This window comes from Myxocyprinus asiaticus, chromosome 34, assembly GCF_019703515.2.
Source record: "Myxocyprinus asiaticus isolate MX2 ecotype Aquarium Trade chromosome 34, UBuf_Myxa_2, whole genome shotgun sequence".
Lineage (NCBI taxonomy): Eukaryota > Metazoa > Chordata > Actinopteri > Cypriniformes > Catostomidae > Myxocyprinus > Myxocyprinus asiaticus.
Window position 1 is genome coordinate 40,621,046 of NC_059377.1, and position 21,922 is coordinate 40,642,967.

The 21,922-nt window shown below is 37.8% G+C and overlaps 2 protein-coding genes across 2 annotated transcripts; one reads left to right on the forward strand and one right to left on the reverse strand.

Annotated features, from left to right (window-relative positions):
• The first annotated feature begins 3,136 nt into the window (after positions 1–3,136).
• clec3bb (C-type lectin domain family 3, member Bb) lies at positions 3,137–6,110 on the forward strand. Its single transcript, XM_051671666.1, has 3 exons — positions 3,137–3,343; positions 3,551–3,658; positions 5,486–6,110. The coding sequence occupies exons 1-3, from the start codon at positions 3,241–3,243 to the stop codon at positions 5,875–5,877; spliced, it is 603 nt and encodes a 200-aa protein (XP_051527626.1). The 5' UTR covers positions 3,137–3,240; the 3' UTR covers positions 5,878–6,110.
• Positions 6,111–6,547: 437 nt separating this feature from the next.
• Positions 6,548–17,239, reverse strand: LOC127425539 (CUB domain-containing protein 1-like). Its single transcript, XM_051671646.1, has 9 exons — positions 16,785–17,239; positions 14,002–14,217; positions 12,154–12,513; positions 11,680–12,039; positions 11,233–11,430; positions 10,003–10,380; positions 9,560–9,916; positions 9,306–9,393; positions 6,548–9,134 (listed from the first exon to the last, which is right to left on the reverse strand). The coding sequence occupies exons 1-9, from the start codon at positions 16,846–16,848 to the stop codon at positions 8,579–8,581; spliced, it is 2,577 nt and encodes an 858-aa protein (XP_051527606.1). The 5' UTR covers positions 16,849–17,239; the 3' UTR covers positions 6,548–8,578.
• Between the last annotated feature and the right edge of the window lie 4,683 nt (positions 17,240–21,922).

Below are 21,922 nucleotides of genomic sequence, written 5' to 3' on the forward strand. Positions count from 1 at the left end.
GCGTTTATTGTCTTATTATGTTGAGATTTAGAAGAGCTTCTGTTATGTTGGAGTTTTGGGGGGTTACCATCATGGTGAAGAGTGGAGCTTGAGCTAACGATGAGGACAGATAGATTTCGCACATGTCATTTATTGCTTGCTTCATTGAGCAAATGCTCTGCTAACATTAGCATAGTTACTTGTAGTGCTTCCAACCAGAATATACTGTATTTAGCGTACTAACATTCACTATCACTAGTTAGTCCATTAAGAACTATTAGATTTATTTGAGTTACATTGACACGTCTAATTTTGTTGGGTTTACCCAATTCAACTAGGTTCTTTCTACATAAAGTGCTTGTGTTGAGATTACATAGTAATTTTAAGTTAAGAAAACTCATTTGAAACACTTAGAACCTTTGTCCACGATTGAATTTTTTTTTTGAGTGTACAGAAAGTACACAGTTTTTTTTCTTTGTACTGTGTGTGCATCAGTATCCGGCTGGATGAGTTTGGATTTGCCACGTGTCGTCTGAGGCGGATCTGTGCGGTCAGAACTCAAACAGCTGCTGTGAGTCTGGATGGATTCCAACCCATAATAGTTTTGCTACAAAATGCATCCAAAACAAACAGCACCAATCACTGCACAGATACCGATATACATGAGGAGTATGCAGAATTGAATTGCACACGTGACATCTGTCCTGAACAAACCTTTATAAAATTGGCAGGAGGCTCCAGGGTTCAGTTATAATTGTTTACTTGGCAATCTGAAAAACTGCTACTCTGTCTGAGTTTGCCGATTTATTTGGAAAATGGATCCAACTTTATAATCTCCATAATAAACCATAGAGCATTTTAATTTAGTGGAAAGTATGTGTATATCTAAAGGCTAAAGCACAAAAGGGTGAATCTCACAAAGAAATGTTAGATTTGACCTGCTTGTTAAAAGAAATAAAAAGACTAAAACATATTTTTAGTCCAGTAAGATTTTTTGGATTATTTTCATTATTGTTAAACACACCCTTCTCCAGTCTGTCTGAACACAGTGATTTTTAAATTGACTTTAAATCAGCATAAACTAAATTCAGTATAACAAATACAACTATAATGATGCTTATAGGATGAACAATTGTACTTAGTAAATGTACTTTGAATTATGTATATGATTCAGTCACTGCATTTTAGCCTATTTAAAAATGTATGCAGTTCAATTTCATAAAATTCCAGAGTAATCTTTAACAAAAAAATAAATGAATAAAATTAATAATAATAAAAAAACATTTGGTTAAAGATTTCTCAATTCAATTTGATGGTATTTTGTTATGAAACTGAACCGCGTAAATCTTAAAAATAGGCTAAAATAATTTTTGAGTGTTTGCTCATTACAGTAAAGAGAATGAAACTTTTATTGCATTACAGTATAGGCAACACTTAAAATAATTTTAAGATTAACATTTTATTTGCAGTCACAATTCCATCAAATTAAATTGAGTAATCTTTAATTAAATAAATGTAAATAAAAATGAAATATTTTATGTTTCAATACATTAAACGTTACACAATTCAATTTCGTGGAATTTTGTCATGAAATTGAAATGCGTAAATATATATTTTAAAAAATAGGCTGAATTACTGTATGAGTGTAATGACAATTGGGCTTAATGGGGTGTTTTAAATATGTTTCATTGTCATGAAAATAATGTCGTAAAAACAAATGTCTTAAAAATCATTTTCTTTATGCAGAATATCAATTTTAGGGTGAATTTGTTATTTTTTAACAGTTTTTTTTAAGGTTTACCCAAGATGTACATTTTATTTGACAAATGAGTCTTGTTGTCTGAGAATTGTTAAGTGTGAAAATGTAAAAATACAGAAATTTTTTTGTGAGGGTTAGGTTTAGGTTTAGGTTTAGGGGATAGAATCTGTAGTTTGTACAGTATAAAAATCATTATGTCTAAGGAGAGTCCTCATAAAACATGAAAACCCAACATAAGTGTGTGTGTGTGTGTGTGTGCGCGCGTGTGTGAGAGAGTGTGTGTGTGTGTGTGTGTGTGTGTGTGAGAGAGTGTGTGTGTTTGTGTTTGTGTGTGTGAGAGTGTGTGAGAGTGTGAGAATGTGTGTGAGTGTGTGTATGTGTTTGTGTGTGAGTGTGTGTGTGTGTGTGTGTGTGTGTGAGAGAGAGTGAGTGTGTGTGTGTGTGAGAGTGTGAGTGTGAGTGTTTGTGTGTGTGAGTGTGTGTGTTTGTGTTTGTGTGTGTGAGAGTGTGTGAGAGTGTGAGAATGTGTGTGAGTGTGTGTATGTGTTTGTGTGTGAGTGTGTGTGTGTGTGTGTGTGTGTGTGAGAGAGAGTGAGTGTGTGTGTGTGTGAGAGTGTGAGTGTGAGTGTTTGTGTGTGTGAGTGTGTGTGTGTTTGCGTGTGTGTGTGTGTGTGTGTGAGAGAGTGTGAGTGTGTGTGTGTGAGTGTGAGTGTGAGTGAGAGTGTGTGTGTTTGTGTGTGTGAGTGTGTGTGTGTGTGTTTGTGTGTGTGTTTGTGTGTGTGTGTGTGAGAGAGTGTGTGTGTTTGTGTGTGTGTGTGTTTGTGTGTGTGTGTGTGTGTGAGAATGTGTGTGTGTGTGTGTATGTGTTTGTGTGTGAGTGTGTGTGTGTGTGAGAGTGTGAGTGTGTGAGAGTGTGAGTGTGTGTGTTTGTGTGTGTGTATGTGTTTGTGTGTGAGTGTGTGTGTGAGTGTGTGTGTGTGTGAGAGTGTGAGTGTGTGTGTTTGTGTGTGTGTATGTGTTTGTGTGTGAGTGTGTGTGTGTTTGTGTGTGAGTGTGTGTGTGAGAGTGTGTGTGTGTGTGTGTATGTGTTTGTGTGTGAGTGTGTGTGTGTGTGTGTGAGAGTGTGAGTGTGTGTGTGTTTGTGTGTGAGTGTGTGTGTGAGTGTGTGTTTGTGTGTGAGTGTGTGTGTGAGTGTGTGTGTGTAAGAGAGTGTGTGAGTGTGTGTGTGTGTGAGAGTGTGTGTGTGTGAGAGTGTGTGTGAGTGTGTGTGTGTGAGTGTGTGTGTGTGTGTGTGTGTGTGTGTGTGTGTGTGTGAGAGAGTGTGAGTGTGTGTGCGCGCACACGCTTAAGAAGGTTGGATGAGGACGTCACTCCTCTGGGCTGTTCAGGATGAAGGATTACTTCAGCGGGTTCCTGTTACCAAACTTTTCCTCCACGAGCTGGACTGAGAAGAACAAACTTCTCTTCGCACAGTGAAACGCTTTCATTCTCCAGACTTCATTATGACGTTCAGAGGTGGCTGTCTTCTGCTCGGAGTCCTGCTCCTCCTCATCCACACCTCACTCTCGCAGAACACTCCCAAAAAGAAACCCACTGCTAAAAAAGGTCAGAATTTGTATTCAGTAGCTATTTATTTAACTCAAGCTGGCACTGATATGTCTGAGCATTAGATATTCAGCAACTCCAGAAGCATGAAAGTTCAGCTGCAGAACGTGCAAGCATTTATTTGCAATAAAAGCAATTTTAGAAAAAAGCAAATTCATTTATTTAACTCACCCAGAATTGATATGAACCTTTTTCTTTACCTGTTAGACTCTTTAGATGGCCGGACCAGCGCTGCTTTGGAGGAACTACAACAGCAGATCAATGACATTGTGGAGGAACTAAATCTTCTAAAGGAACAGCAAGCCCTGCAGACAGGTGAGACCTTTAGTGTGTTGATGCAATTTTTTCCCCATGAAACCTATCTGCATAAAGACTTGCTCAGCATTAGTAATCTGTCTATTTAAGATTTTGTAAAGCAAAGATATTTGGAGTAAAAATGAGACAGTCTCAGATTTTCCAGAATGTTTTTATCAAAGATAGAATTTGTCGCATTGTTTGTATTAAAAATCTTCTACTTACATAAGACACATGGACACCATGTGTAGATTTTGATGTTTTTTTTACAGCTTGTTTTCTTTTGGAGAGCATTGAGACAGACTTCATCACACTGTTTGATGTAAGGAGAAAATATTCAGACAAAATTGTGGAGTATTTAATATTTCATTAAAAATGTGCACTAATCACATTGACATAGGCGGGTCTTGAGAAGTCTAGTTTAAAACACAAGTGCCAAGTTTGTAGAAATTTAATATTTGTGTCCAATCTGGTTTCACACATTGTTGAAAAACTTTATAGCAATTAAAAAAAAATAATAAAAAAAATACAAGTAATAATGACTTGGGATGTCATGTGGTGTAACCAAGTAAAAGGTATTATAATACAGAATACATGAGTGTACACACAATTAATTACATTTTTAATTAAATGTTTTTCAAGATTTTTTTTTTTTTTTTTTTTTACAAATATCATGAATTTGTGACTCCATTTATATAATATATATTTATTTATTTATTTTTTACAACAAAAATAGCTACCTGCATGTTGGTTACACCACTTGACTTTGATTTGGTGAATAATACTATTTAGAAACAAAATTGTTTCACTGCATATTTTTTTAAAGTAAAAATAAAGATTATTCTTCACTACTCATGCCAACATTTTTTCAAGAATTTCAGTATTTAAAGAGACTATTTATTTATGTATTTTGATTGTATCTGGACAGTAACACCACTCAGACATATTACTTAAGTCCCTTAAAAAAAATATAAAAATGACTTTGAACTCATTCATTGAAAACATGTTCAGAAAATTCTCTCATCATTTACTCACCCTTATGCCATCCCAGATGTGTATGACTTTCTTTCTTCTGCTGAACACAAACGAAGATTTTTAGAATATCTCAGCTCTGTAGGTCCATACAATGCAAGTGAAGGGTGACCAGAACTTTAAAGGTCCTAAAAGCACATAAAGACAGCAAAAGTAATCCATACGACTCCAGTGGTTTAATCCATGTCTTCAGAAGTGATATAAGTGTGGGTGAGAAACAGATCAATATTTAAGTCCTTTTCTACTATAAATTCTCCTCCCTGCCCAGTAGGTGGCGATATGCACAAATAATGCAAATCGACAAAAACAAAAGAAGAATGTGGAAGTGAAAGTGAAAGTGGAGATTTATAGTAAAAAGGACTTAAATATTGATCTGTTTCTCACCCACACCTATCATATCTCTTCTGAAGACATGGATTTAACAGCTGGAGTCTTATATATTACTTTTATGCTGCCTTTATGTGCTTTTTGAGCTTCAAAGTTTTGGGCCCTGTTGACTTCTATTCTATGGACCTACAGAGCTGAGATATTCTTGTAAAAATATTCATTTGTGTTCAGCAAAAGAAAGAAAGTCATAGACATCTAGGATGGCATGAGGGTGAGTAAATGAGAGAGTTTTCATTTTTGGGTGAACTATCCCTTTAATAGATCTGGACAAAACAAAAATGAGCATCACATCATTGACCGAGGCCTGAACTGCATCAAAGCCAAACTTCTCTCTTTGTTGTCTACACATATCAAAGCAATCGGGTGTCCATTATATGTCTTCTTTACACCCTGTAGACTGAGGCTCAACTTGTCTTTTCTATTTACTAGTTTGTCTAAAGGGCATCAAGAGCCACGGCAAGTGTTTTCTGGTGGACACATTGAAGAAGCGCTACCACAAAGCCAATGAAGACTGCATCGCCAAAGGAGGCATCCTTAGTACTCCACTTTCAGTGGACGAAAACACCCAACTCTACGATTACATACGGCGGAGCATTGGACCGGATGCTGAAATCTGGCTGGGCATAAACGACATGCAGACGGAGGGCGTGTGGATGGACCAGACCGGCTCAAACATTCGCTACAAGAATTGGAAAGCCCCGCAGCCTGATGGCAAAAGTTCTGAAAACTGTGCCATTCTCTCTGCTGCTTCCAGTGGAAAGTGGCTGGACGAGAACTGCCGTGATGAGAGAGCATCCGTCTGCGAGTTCAACATCGTTTGAGTCAGTTTACTGCGGTTTGCTTGACCTTAGCTGTCCTTTCTACAGTCTATTGGTAGCTTGCCTGCATTGTTTTTGTCCTGTAATTGTATATTTTTCTTTTGTAAAGGTTTTAAGGAGAACAAAGATTGTAGTTTTTCTTTCCTTTTTGGGAATCACACACTCCATAAAAACATAGAGGTCTATAGATCTATAATTTGATAAGAATGAACACACCGTAAAAAAAAACAAAAACACTTCATTTTGGGCAGTCAATGAATAAATCACAGATAAACAAACACTTTTGAACTGTAAATCAGATGTGATGTTATTTTGCAAAGAATTGTTGGATAGCCATGTGCACCCTCACAAAGTCCTGCAAACATTCATTCTTTACTTTGTCTGTTGATCAGTGTAACGAAGATTATTTCAAATTGCTAGCTTTAAGTTACTTGTTTATTTTATAACAAATTAATGTCTAGCCTGATATAACCTGATATATTTTATCTCAATAAAATGTTTATCACAAAATGCTCTCATAAATGAGATATGATATGAAAATGTGCATAACTGGAATGCAGTGAGTCATTCACAATGCAGAAATAAGACTACACTGGTCGCACTTTTTTTTGTTGATTCACTACAAAGAACTGACTAATAAGAGTCATTACTTCGAGAATCGGACTAAACCGGTCCTGCTGCATATTTTTGATTTACTAAAAAGAATGGGCTTGGGGCCTGGGTAGCTCAGCGAGTATTGACGCTGACTACAACACCTGGAGTCGCGAGTTCGAATCTAGGGCGTGCTGAGTGACTCCAGCCAAGTCTACTAAGCAACCAAATTGGCCCGGTTACTAGGGTGGGTAGAGTCACTTGGGGTAACCTCCTTGTGGTCGCTATAATGTGGTTCTCGCTCTCGGTGGGGCGAGTGGTGAGTTATGCGTGGATGCCGCGGAGAATAGCGTGAAGCCTCCACACGCGCTACGTCTCCGCGGTAACGCGCTCAACAAGCCACGTGATAAGATGCGCGGATTGACGGTCCCAGACGCGGAGGCAACTGAGATTCGTCCTCCGCCACCCGGATTGAGGCGAGTCACTACGCCACCACAAGGACTTAGAGCGCATTGGGAATTGGGCATTCCAAATTGGGGAGAAAAAAGGGAGAAAATCAGAAAGAAAGAAAAAAGAATGGGCTAAAGTCATTCCTATGAATGTTTCCGATTCACTAAAAAGAACCACTCAAAAGTCATTCTTTCGGGAATCGGACAATACTGGTAGTGGCGCCGCTGAACCTTTAGTAATGTTCCTCCGGCATCTGCGGAAAAATGCACGTTCAAGGAGCCGAACACTGATTCCAGTATTTTTAAAAAATGGAACATATATGATATGATATGCTTATGATCAGGGGCATAGCAACTGTTATAACTGGGGTGGGGTGGGGGAGGGGCAACATGTCCTCCTCACCTTTAGAAATAACTAAATTCCCATTTAACAGTCCCCGTTTTGATTCAGCAAATCAGTTCAGATTCATGTGAATGAGACCAACATCCTGCCATGCATTAGCGTGACAGACACTGGGCTGTTGACAATATGCAATCTACTATACCTGAGACAAGACATGAGCAAAAAGAGAATCTTTGACTTTTGTAAGTTAATGTTGTTAAACAGATGAAAACATTTTACATTTTGGGAACATTTAGTGAGTTTTTAATATCGGACCTCTTTATTGTTCGTCTTTTTCACTGAAACGCTGAATGACCAATAATATCTCCAGACAAAAAAAAACTGAAGGGGTGTGAAAACAATAATCTTATGTCATAGTATACATCTAAACAACGAAAGGCTATTGCTCACTGACTTACCCACGTTTTTAGTTTGGCCATTATATTGAATATAGATGAATAGAAATGGCGATAATTGTGGCATATCTATTTTAGAAAAAAGAATCAGTGACAAAGCATGGTTGCTACATTTTAGTTCTAATTGTTAAAGTTCTATTATAAATAAATGCCAATGTTTCTTAAACGTTAAGTTGATATGCCTTCTTTCAAATGATACCAAATATTCTTAAAAATATAAAACATCAAAAATAAATCATATTTGATATAAAACTGTGTGTGATTAGATTTGTTATTAATATATCCTCACCGTAAAGGAAAATCTATTAAAATATCTGACCATTTATTTTAGGATATCCATGGGGTAAACATACAGAATAGCAAAACTGAATGGAGAAATACAAAACATCCGAAACAAGGAGGCAAATTTACACAGTAAACCAGAATATCACTATTAAAACAAAAATGTCCAATAGAGAGTCACAACACTTCCACAAGGGATTTCAGTTCTTGAGTAGCTCCGATAAGAGCGTTAATTATGTACATTCAGGCTAAAAGCCTGCTAAAAAATCTTTAAAACCAAAATTTAGATATACTTTACATGTAAATTACAAGTATGACCACTAGGGCGGCGAGACAGAGAGAGAGCGGTCAACATTTAGCATCAGTTCAAAGCTTTGCAGAAAAAAATAAATCACACACATCATCTGTGTGTGTGTGTGTGTGTGTGTGTGTGTGTCTATAGGCTTGTTGCTGATGACATTTTTGTTTTAATGGAATTACACGACAATGTGAACGTCAAATTGCACGTAAAATAGTTCTGCAGTTTTTTAGCGAGTTTGAGAATACTCGTATACATTAGCTACTCATCAGGTCTTGTTCTTTCCTTAATTAGCCACCTCGTATTCTGGCTCAGCAAACGAATCAGAGTCTGAATCTAGTTGCGGTTGTAATCTGGATTCTTCAGCAGACAGACGAATGGGATTTATATCGCCAAAACTCTTGAAAGTGTTTAGCTCATTGGCCATCATCCTACGATCTTCGAAACTTAAGCTGCTCTGCGATAGCTGCGGCATACAAGGTCTCCCAGGCATAAAGGTGTTGGATGGGTTTAGGAACGAGCTGTCCCCTCCTCTTTCTTTTCCTCTCTCTCTCAATGAATAATCCGCCGGAGATTCTGTAATCACTGGGATTAGGTCTGTGGGTCCCATGAATGGACGGTACATGTCCACCTGATGGCCGTTGCTCCAGGCTCCATTGTCATCATTCGCTGCAGGTTGGTCCTTGTCCAGAAGATGTCCGTACATCATGGGGTCTTCAATGGAGGCGTAGACGTGGGACTCGTTGTCTGCTCTGGTTTTGGGGAAGGTGGCATTACCCGGAAGGAAGGCATTCCCTCTGGGCATAAAGATGGAAGACCTGTTGGCCTTAGGTTTCTTTTTCCTGTAAGTGAAAAGAATGAACATTTATTCCAAGGCCGTTGGGGGCAGTCACAATGTCTATTTGTTTAAAAAAAAATTATGCAAACTAGACATTTTCATAAAATGCTTATGCTCAGTCAAAAGCTTGCCAACAAATCTTTAAAAGAATACTGGATGGAAAAATTGGACTCACTTTCGAATAACGCAACCTACAATAAGTGCAATGATTAGCAGGATCAGCAGCACCCCAACTACAGCCAAAATAATTCCTATGAAATTTCCTGTATGGAGAGAAGTGGGAATGATTTGGAGCAGAAGCAACCCAATCATCTTCCATCACAATACTTGTAACAGTAACATTAACAGTAATAAAACTATGTAGACTATAGTCAAGGTGCAAATGCGTACAATTTAAGACTGGAGTTCTGAAACTGGAGTTTTGCTTACTGGTTTCCTTCTGCAGAGTGACCTTTGAGAGCACAGCAAAGCTGCCACTTTTAGGCTCACAGTTGGACATATTAAGGTAGAAGCTCTGTTGTTGGATGACTGTGTTGGGGACACTTTGATCTTCTCTCCAGGACTGCAATTGCCCATTTGAGTTCAGTGGCCGGATCTCAACTGTGGCGTGCCCCGGGTCACACTTGGGCTTACTGACGTTGGTGAACTGCAGTTCTGCCCGGTGCTCCTGGGGAACATTCACGATCCATGTGACGGAGGAAGAAGGCTTCATACCATCGGGCCAGTTGGGTGTTGCAAGGTATGTGGGTCTCAAATCAAGTGGAGAAACGGTGTAGACCACATTCTCTATGTAGAAAGAGGGAAGCCAATGCTTTGAAACTGTCACCTCTCAAAGGGTCAAGGTAATAATCACCTGGGCAAAATCTACTTACCTAAGATCTCTGGACTTAAGGTGACCTTTAAGAAGGGTCCTTTGTCCTGGCTCAGGTCCTTTGTACTTTTGGACACTGCGGTAATGGAAACATTTGCTTTGATCTGGATTTTTTGGATATCACCATCAGCAATGGAGCAAAACTGGCCGATGTTAGAGCCATCACTCTCAGAGACAAGTAGGGATACACTTTCGTTGCACTCCTTCTCTGGTACAGATTGGTGTAGGTTTCCCTGAGATAAGGAGAGATCCACAGTGCTCTGATCTGGTACACGGAGAAGCCAAGTAAACTGTTGAAGGGGGACACGCAATGTAGTGTCCAGCATCGGAATGATTAGTGCAGTCCCACTCACTGCACAGGTAGACCCACTCAGACACTCTATAATGAAATGAAGAAAGGGGGTAAAAGAGAAAAGCAATCAAAAGAATGTAGCAAGATGAGGAATCAGGCATCTACACATGCTTTAAGACCTTGTGAACACCTGGTATGAACATCCGTCTAGGGTGAACCAATCGCAAATGGACAGCTGAGACAGACTTCCATTTACACTTGGTACATTTGTCTCAAAATGATCTGATTTCATCAAGATTTCCTAGGGCACATTAGCATTTACACTACAAATGTAATGTGGCCATGTGTGTCTTTGACCTTACAAAACATGCTTTGAGTGATTGGATTACAACGCATCTCCATGACACATTGGGCCAAGTTTACACCTGTATTAGTGCTGTCCGCTTTTAATAGGATTGCATGAAAGGATGTTAATACCAGGTGTACACAAGTCTGGATGCATTTTGAGACCAAAAGGAACCACATCTCTGAGACAGAAAGGTGACCATGTTTTCACCAAGTGGTATGTGTTCCTGGATCAACATCTTTTGTTGGTTCTGGAACAACTTTCCTGCAAAACAAACAAGGCCCTATCCCTAACCTCAGCCCTGACTATAAACCACAGGGAGAAGATAGGCTAATAAGAATGTCGTTCAAGCTCCAACTCAAGCCCTAGCACTTACATCTAACCCTTAAATCTAACTGGGTTGACAGGAGTGTTGTTCCAGGACCAACAAGTATCCAGTAGCTCCTCCTACTGATTGGAATCGCAGTACCTGAGATGTTATGTGATACATTAATGCTTTCTTGTTCAAGATCACAGTTATTGTGACACTCCATTGAGAATGGGTACAGCATTTGTGCATTCCCATGGTCACCTTCTCAAGGTTTCCACGTTACCTATAATTTTGGTGCCCGTTAGCTGCAGTTCCTCAATGGGGCAGTCCAGGAAGGACAAGACAGCTTTGGTTCCCGCAGGTACCACTATATTCTCTTGCGCCACATAGTTCATTTTCATTTCACAGTAAGACTTTGGGTTTTTATTTTCTATTTGGAGGCTCAATCCCTCCTCGTTCCGGAGATCCACGGTGCAAAGATCTGAACAGATTACAGAGACGGAAAACATGTAATTAATCTACAACTCTGGAACATGGCTTATTCAAGTTATTGATACCAAACTGACCCCAAAATTAGAGATGCACAATTAATCGGGACCATCATGTCGTTTAGTTTAGATGCATCAGTTTTGGCCAGAAATTTTATATCAGTGCATTTTTACTAAAAAGGTCCCAACCCTAAAAATATATATTTAAATTTTAAAAAGCTGTGTGCTGTAGTTTTTCTTACATGGGCTCCCACCCCGAATCACAGACACATTGAAATTCAATGAAAACCCTTTTGTCCCTTTCTTTTGATCACAATTGGCCAAAGTCAGGCTGAAATCTCCCTGTTTATTGGCCGGCTGTTCATCCTTTAAGGTCTTTGTGAGCACAGTCTTATCCCCCAGTGTATACTCAATTAAGAGAGCCTTCTTTTGGCATTCTGGTGCAGTGTTATCTTGAAAGAGGATGGTAAAATTGTGCATGGGCTCAACAGCAAAGTTCCACTTTATTCTTTCATCACTGATAAGTCCTGTGGCGTAGTTCGGTGTGAAGAAGTCCGTAAATGACTGTCCTCTGGGCAGCTTGGCATCCACCTCAACCAATGCTGATGATGCAGAGAAAGAGAAATAAAGCAGGTTGTACTGAATTGCCCCTGTAAATAAAACTTTAATTTAATCGACCAAGCCTTTGTCAGATATTTCAATTGATTTCATCTTACCTCTTGTCTCTGGCCCAATGGACACTTTAAAGTCAGATGGGTTCAGGTCTATACCTTTGGCAACCTCCAAAGATACACGTCCCTTATAGAGAACCTGGATACGACTGATAGTACCATTCCGACAAAACGTGCCAATGGAGGTAGGTCCTGTGCGCTGGTACGTAAGGAGGGTGTATGTGTGCTTGTTTGGACAAGGTTCTGAAGGCTTGATCTGCCTCATTCCTGGGGCTGGGAAGTCCAGTTGGACCGTCTTGGGAGACTGAACTTTTAGGTCCCAAGTGAACATTCTAGTGAACTCTAGGAATCGGGTAGAATCCGGATGTATGGCATCGATGTTGTCGCAGCCCATTACCGTGCAATCTATGATCGAAATAAACAATGTAACAAAGAGAACAGCTAATCAAAACTAAAATTAGAACCGGTGATCTTTATAGAAAGTATAGTGGAGACTCTAATGCTGCGTTCCATTCAAGACGGATGTGGGATATTCCTACTTGATATCTCCATTCTTAGACCATAAAGGCATTCCATTTCCAAATGCTCGGAAGATGACGCAGGAAACAAAACTGTAATGCTTCCGTTAGCTTATTAGGGGTTTGACTGTCACCAGAGATGTCTACTAGCATCCCAATTGATAAACAATTCTGCAAAGCTAGCATTTGTGATATTTGCGTTTGGTTAATACAGTTAATGCTGCCTAAAGAAAAGAAAATATAACTCAATTTTAGGTGAATGTGGTCTTGTATTATTATATGATTTAATCACTTTCGTCTTTGTTTATTTAATTCAGAGATATACGTATATTAGTGAACCTGCAGAGTTGCATTCACAATGCATGTTAAACGCGAACTGCTCCATAGAAATAATGCAAACTAAAAGCGAACTTCGAGCACCTTCTAAGATGGTCTTAGATCATTTGCAGCATTCTCATACACAACACTATTCTTGCAAACAGTTTTCAGATGACTGAAACAGAGAAGAGTGATAACTCTTTACATCCGTGTGTTCCAAGGGACACGCACCCGCTGCACGCCTCTGAACAAACAGTGCATCGACGGCATTTCTTTCGTCTGTTCTTAAAAATATAATAAAGTGTGTTTCTTCAAGCATGTGTCTTTGTGTTTAACTGCATTTCTTGTCATGTGTTACTCCCGAGATGTCTTACAGGTCGCCCACCACTGTTGCGGATAGATGAGCAAAATTACCCGCTCATGAAATACCTGCATTTGGCCGAGGAGCTTGAGAACAGGAAGCTGGATTTAGCCTCGTCGCATTTGGCGGGTGCAAATTTCACACCCTGGGCTACTGTTTAATATATCTGGCAACTTTACAGATCCATCGTTTTGCCATTCACTGATGTTGTCGATCATCGTCTGTCAATGAGTGTCGAAATCGGCATCAGGAGATTTATAAGACATCGTCGATATCCTATTACATCGTCCTATCGCCCAGCCCTAGTTCCATTACACTTTTCCAAGAAGTTGGAAAATCCGACTTTCCGTGTTGAATGAAATGCAGCTCAAATTCTACGGCTTACATCCCTACTGATTCTGATTGGATGAACCGTATTCAAAGGTGCTGTAAAACAATATTCAGTATGTGACACAGCTGTGACAGCACATCAATGGATTTTATATTCATGCACCAAGTTGCTACATTGCTTACTTACTGTAAACAGCCTACAGTTGGGATAGTGAACTACATTACTTAGCAGCAATAAGAATTGTTGATTCTGATTAATATTAATAATAAATGTAACTATTATTGAACACTGGCGTCTTCTGTCATTCACTCCATGTTTCAGGATGTGCTGGGTTACTTGACGATAGAAAGTGTTGTGCTGCTCACCGATTTCTTGGTTGATTTCCACAGTAAAGACATCACCCGGCTGGGAGCAGTTGAAATTCACAGTGGTGGTTTGAGGTTCTGTAAGTATCAGTTCTGAGCTACAGGTTTGAGAAGGGTCCTCACCCTTACAAACACTGCAGTCCACTGCCTGTGCAGCCTTCTTACTGAAGGTCACTATGGTGCCGGGGTCAGGGGTCACCTCTATTTTATGACATTCTGAAATAAAAATCATGCAAAAAATAAAACAGCACATAAACAAACAGCTTTGAAAAAAACCCCCACAAATACAGACTCTTTGGAGACTAAAAGGGGTAGTTCACCCAGAAATGAAAATTCTGTCAAACTCCCCGACCAATACAAAATAAGCTTTTGGGTTATGTGTTTCAAACTTGTATTCCAAGCTTTGGGTCGATCTCGATCTTTCGCCTGCGATTTGTTTTGCATTTTTGATTAGCTCTAAATTGACCTTTCAACAGCTACTGACACAAACAGCGGTCTAAGGGGAAGAAATACAATGCAAAACCCACCTATCTATTTTGATTACTGAACTGATTACTACCCCACTATTCTGATTCATTTTCAGGTTTAAAAAACAACTTTATCACGATCTGGCACATTATATATTTTAAACTTTAGAGATTAAATAAACCTAAAAAATAACATTTATTTTATATAATAAAGAAATAAGTATTTTTATCAATAAATAATATTATATAAATTATTTTTTTCCATTCTCTCCTACATCACACCCTCCCCCCCAACGATTGACTCATTGAGCTGTGTTGCTCATGTTGGCAATGCAAGTTCAAATTCGGCTCGCAAGAACGTTAGAGACAAAATCTGAGGGAGAAACTTTGCATTTTTTTGACTGGCCCGAAACTTTGCAGCATCACATTCAAACACCTGTTCTAAGTAAAATGATAAAGACCTACAGTATATATTCTGAAAAGCATTACATTACCTAGCCTCCCTTCAAATGCGGAGTACATTTTTGTTTAGATCTTTCACAGCACTCGACAGAAAGACGCTCACAAGTTTAGACATGATTTTGATTGCACAAATGTAACTGTTTGAATTTCAACAAGCCGCAAGTAACCAGCCGAATGTAAACTTGCTTACTAAATCATATTATCGTATCACCAAGCAAATGACTACAATGTTACTGCAAATATTTACTCTTGTTTGTGACAACACTGGATATAACTCAGCTGACACACCCCTCTGTCCAACTTATCTCCAACGTGAACCAGCTTGAACCTTAAAATATCAACATCTAGATATCAACATGATGATATATACCGTGATATTTCTTTATACCGACATAACTGTTAAAAAACAGTCTAAGGAGAAGATACATGATGCAAAACCCACCTGTCAGTTTGTGTCAAAGGAGCTGGACTTTTTAGATAATAATAATTATAATTTTATTGATTTATCACACATTATACATTTGCACATATACAGTGAAATTCTTTTTTTTTTCACATATCCCAGCTAAGCTTGGGTCAGGGTGCAGGGTCAGCCATGTTACGGCACCCCTGGAGCAGATAGGGTCAAGGGCCTTGCTCAAGGGCCCAACAGTGGCATCTCGGCAGTGCTGGGGCTTGAACCCCTGACCTTCTGATCAGTAACCCAGAGCCTTAACCGCTGAGCCACCACTGCCCATCATGAGCTAACAAAAATATGCATTTGAAAATAAAATGCACAAAATCCACTAAAATCTGTTACCAAAACCTTTAAATAAAAAATTTAAAAATTAAAAAAAAAAAACTTCAAATAAGGTCCAAAATTGATGTGTATTTTTTTCTCATTCAATAAATAAATAAAAATAAAAAATCAATTATATACATCACTTTCCAGTGATTTTAATGATGTGGAATTACAGTACCAACCAATTTGTCAACAACACTTTGAAGCAGGGGCGTAGTTTCCAGGGGGGATGGGGGGGAGGTAACCCCCCCCCTCCCCCTCCCAATAATCAAAACAAGCAAGTACAACCCACCCCCACAATATTCCCAATATTTATACCATGATCAATGGAAACATGTAGATGTTTCACACTGCAACCCCCCCAATATTCAAGCCAAATCTACGCCCTTGCTTTGAAGGTCACTCTCTTTAACACTTTGAAAATCAAAGTTCATTGTCGCTGAAGTTTATAAATGTCAATAGAAAAGCAAACAGAAGCAGTTGATATTTTCACTTATGCATTTCAGTTTATAGAGGAAACAGCAGCAAAAGCCTTATGTATTTCCCTCCCTGCCCGAAAGCATGTTTCAACAAACCGCCCTCCATTTGTACAGTAACAGATTGTGCATCAATAATTAAAAGTTATTTGTCAGTGCAGCTGCCATAAATGCAAATAACACTGTTAAATAGTAGGTCATGATGGAGGGCCAACTTCAGATCTGTTCAGTAATAAGTGTACAGACTAGTAATGTTATATGCATATTAATATGAAAAACAAAATATAAACATAAAGCATGCATTTGCATGGGTTCAATTACATTAAACATTGTCAATATAATCATGCAACTTTCTTTAAACCAACAAACTCTCCAAACAGGTCCTAAAACTGTCAAATAAGTGTGGCTTTTAAGCTCTATACTTCAAATATTTCAATAGATTTCATAGAAATCAATTTCTAATGATATTAAAACCTCATAAACTATATATATATATATATATATATATATATATATAAAAAATGGAAAACATGAAAGTTAAAACGTTTTAAATATTCATTCATACATGTTGGGGTGGTGCTTTCACGCACAGCTCACCTGAGTTTTTGTGGATCTGCAATAAAATCAATCCAATGATCACTGGAGCCAGATGCGAGCCCATAATTCAGCTTAGATCTTGCTAAAATGTTCAAACTAAGATATATATTAAAAAAGATACCGTGGATCGTGCATGTTGGATTGTGTTCGCCCGAAGGGTACAGTCGCTTCCGGATTCTGATTCCTGTTGTGCGCAAAGGGCGTGTGCGTGACAGGTGTGTGCGCGCGCGCTCTACCTGTCCAAACTTGCGTTCAGAAGAATGATTCAAGAAACACTTTAACTTACATTAGGCGACGTGATTCTGATGTATATCCACCTGAATTAACTTTATAATTACACAAATTCGATTCATCCTTTATTCATCCATTCAGCTCAAGCCGTAACACGCGAACTACGCTCCCTTTAACTTACTTTTTACGTTTATAAGACAGACTGGCATCATTCTTCCCATTGCATGAGTCAAGGTTGATGACTCGAGCGTTTCAGTGTAGCCCGAGGATAACACTTAATATTCATGAGCCAAGCGTTCGTCATTGGAAGGTTGCCAAAGTACGTCACCATTACATTGTTAATATTAATGTCCCAAGCGTTTGTCATTGGAAGGTTACTAAATAACTAGTTAATATTCATAAGTATGCAGTACCTGTACAGGATGTTGACAGTCGTTAAAACATGTCAATCAACAGAACTGGATGACAGCGATAAACAAAAACTAGCTAGAGAGAAATATTTCATATAAATGCAAAGTATTTGTAATTTTTTTTTTTATTAAGTGATTTAAAAGTCAACAATATTGACACAAAATAAATATTCCACAGATATTTTTTTTTAATATTTGCTTCATCAACCAAGCGTTTACTATCGAAAAATTACCAAGATAACCCCCTGCGTGCCAAACGGTATTTATTTAGGTTATTTAGCAGAGACGGTCCACTTCCATTTAAATGAATGGGAGAAATTGGAACGGCCCAACGGTCAACGGATGGAGAAAGGAAGTCCCGCCTTACAGTTAAAAGAGCCAATCACCTTTCAGATACAGACATCACCTGTCAATCAACTCTAGGACGTGCATGCGCATTAGCTATACAAGCTGGGAAAATTGTGTCTTTTAGCGTAATATGAGGTAAAGAATTCCAATTTATGATTCCAGTATTGTCAGATTTTATTGCTGATTTGAAATATTTTCTTTGATCGTAATCTTGACCAACTGTTTTTGAGAGTTTGTTCTTTCTCCATTCAAGTAGATAGGAGCTGTACTGGCATGACTGGAAATAGCCTACCGAGAGCGTTCCAAAGATGGCCGACAATGGACTGACTTGCTAGAAAGCCTTATATGATGCCTTCTGAGGGCACTTAATATTCATGAGCTAGTAGTGCGTGGTGTAATCTATTTCTCAACTGTTTTTAATTGCAAATGCACAAAAAATTTCTGCTAAGAAGTATCATCGTCTGTTTTCTTAACCTTTCGTATAAGTGTATGAATTGCGAAAATAAACAATGTTTTCGAAGCAGCTTTCTGAATACACCCCCCTTTTTTCCACTGATGGAACAAACAGATAGTCACGCCCCCAACTCACGCCATTGATCGAGTCAATGTGATTGAGACGGGTCGCGCAAAACAAACAGAATTTTCATAGCCCCACAGAGACACAGTGTTTTCAGTTTTCAAGAAAATTAACCTATGAATGGCTTGTTTATGGTTGACTGCATATTGAGCTGGGGTAGAAGAAAGTATTTTAACACTGAAAAAGTTACTTCAGCTTTAAATTGTGAAATTAGAAGGAAAATTCCATATACAGTACATAAATACAGGGTCATGGTTTCTACAGTAAACCTAACCTTAGATTATATTTTATTGATTTTTATAAATGTTTAATGACTCCATTTGGACTATTTGTAGTGTGTATTTTTTATTTTAATTATAATTTAATGAAAAAATAAATAGGATAGAATGTGATTAAAATGGAGTTTGCCTTTTATTTATTAATAAATAATATATTTTATATTTATATATATTTATTTATTTATTTTACCTGATATTGTAATATTGTTTTGTTGTATCCTCTGTTAAAAATATGTGTCCTGTCTTTGTATGCAAATGCTTTGCACTTACTACTGTACGTGTATTTGTGTTTTCATGTAATGAGTCCACACAAAGAGCATTCCAGGCATTTCAATATCAACAGCCTGAAGACACTTACAGCACTTTAAGAAGTGAAAAGTCACCAAGCACAATAGATGATAACTCATCCAACAGGTATCATACTTTCATACTGTTTATTTCTTATGTCTCCTGCCACACATTTCTACTTGACTATCATGAATACATTGCCATCGCAGCTATGAAATTTTGTGACTGCAGGAAATACATTATTGAAAAACATTTCTTTCACAAAGGGAGGAGCAACTGACTGTACATTAAAGTGTCCGAATAGAAAATCATCCCATTAATGGACTTTTGTCTCGTAAATGAGCCCTGTGGTTACAGATTTTGACGGCATACAGGAAGAAGCTCTAAAATAACTGCTTTTAGTATTTATTGACTTGCACATTAAGATCCACTCTACAATCAAAACATCCAACACCATTATGTCATTCTCCAAAAGAAAGACATGTTTCTCAAAACAATAAATAATTAGTGTATTTTCACAAAAATTTCACATCAGATGATCTTATTGCTTTTTTTTTTTTTTTTGAGAAAATAAATAAACAAATAATCTCTTTGCAGCACTACAGTATGTGCAATCATCACAATTATTCATCATCATACATGCAAAGTTTTTCCCAACAGCTAAGACACATTTCCTGAAATGAAGTGCCATTTTACCAAAATTATAAACCAAAATTGTTTAATCAGCTAATGTGTTCCCTCACTGTAATTTCTGTTAATTACTGTATAGCATTACCTCCACATATTTTTTCATCTGGGTGTAGCTCATTGATTCATCATCAAAAAAACTGAATTTGTTCACGTCATTTCAACATATTCAACATAACTTCAAGGTGATTTTATATGTGTTCCTAACATGATTCATTTCTTCAGCTTAACACAATATTTTTGTCACATTAAAGCGATAGTTCACCCAAAAATGAAAATTCTCTCATCATTTACTCACCCTCATGCCATCCCAGATGTGTATAACTTTCTTCTGCAGAACACAAATTAAGATTTTTAGAAGAATATTTCAGCTTTGTAGGTCCATATAATACAAGTGAGTGGTGGCATGAACTTTGAAGCTCCAAAAAGCACATAAAGGCAGCATAAAAGTAATCCATTTGACTCCAGTGGTTTAATCCATGTCTTCTGAAGTGATATGATAGGTGTGGGGTAGAAACAGAGCAATATTTAAGTCCTTTTTTACTATAAATTCTCCTCCCTGCCCAGTAGGTGGCGATATGCACGAAGAATGCAAATCGCCAAAAACAAAAGAAGAATGTGGAAGTGAAAGTGAAAGTGGAGATTTATAGTTAAAAAAGGACTGATCTGTTTCTCACCCACACCTATCATATTTCTTTAGAAGATATGGATTTAAACACTGGAGTCATATGGATTACTTTTATGCTGCCTTTATGTGCTTTTTGGAGCTTCACAGTTCTGGTCACCATTCTCTTGCATTGCATGGACCTACAGAGCTGAGATATTCTTCTAAAATTCTTTGTGTTCAGCAGAAGAAAGAAAGTCATAAACATCTGGTATGAGGGTGAGTAAATGATGAGATAATTTTCAGTTTGGGGTGATCTATCCCTTTAATGATTTGTTTTATAAAGTTAGATTAGTAAACTAATTTTAATCTAGCAAAAGCATACATTAGCATGCTAAATGCTAAGTAGCAATTGCTCCTTGAGTAACGCAACATACACATATTTTATTGAGCACCCGTCCTCAACATTAGCAAAAGCACTTTTCACCACAGTGGTAACCCGTTGTAACAGAATTAGTTCTAAATCCCAAAATAACTAAACATTAAACACTAAACACTATCAAGTCTCCTACTTTTCTCATCTTGCTCAAAACTCATCTGGGAACTACAAATCCCCTGCCCAGTTTCAGTTGTCAACAAAAAGTATTCGTATATCGTCCCAACACAAAAGGATTAAGTAAACTTTCATTTAAAAATAAAATGAAGTAGAGTGACTGCAATTATATTTAAGTGCTCAAGAATTATGTTGCAATAGCTAATTTTAATTAAGTGAACTGAAGAAGCAGCAAAAATCATTTTTGTGCTGTTGTTGAACATACTTGATTGGTTCACACTCAACCTACATAATTTAATCTAGTAGAGTGCACATTTTAGAAAATGTCATTAATCGGAAGCAAATAAAACGATATTAGAAGAGAAACACAATTTTGTTGAGTAGATCACAAATAATATGACAGTATCAGTATCATCACAGTACTTTGTTTAAGGATATTTCTTACTTGTATTAACATTCGACATTTAACTTTGTATGCATTTACATGCAAACTTACGCACACACGTCACGAAACTGAAGATGTTTCAGTCAACTCGTGCATATTTTCTGGCATATTTCTGACGAAAGCCATTTTATAACTTTTCTGGAAGTGTGTACTGTGAGGAAGATTATTTGGTTGGTGTGTTTATTCATTATTTATTGCGCTAAACACATACTGTAGTTTTTGCAATTTACAACAGTCAAATATTAATAATTGATTATTCATCTTTTATAGTATTCCAGCGTCAAGCACTTTGCAGAGGTCTGCACTTTCTGTGGATACTTAATCACAGATATGGTCAGCCTTCATATAATTTTTTCAGTGGTTTACTCACATTTCATTAGCACTCTTATCTAGATGACCTCTGACCTTGTGTACTGTTGGTTCTCCAAGCGTTGGGGAAGTCATTCCATCCCGACTGTTTCCATTGTGATGTAATGAGAAGCTCGAGGGAAAAACGTTCCGTGTCGACGCACAAAACAAAGTATATTGTTTAAAAGATCACCACAGGTGAAAACACACAGACATTTCTTATCAAATTCCTCCAACATCAAGTTATCAAAGTTATGTTATTTATATGAACGTTATAGCTCGTTATAGTCTTGTTTGTATCATCTATAAGATAGGAACATTCCCACCGTAATCGCATTCACTCATTCCTTTGATTTCCAGTGATTCTTG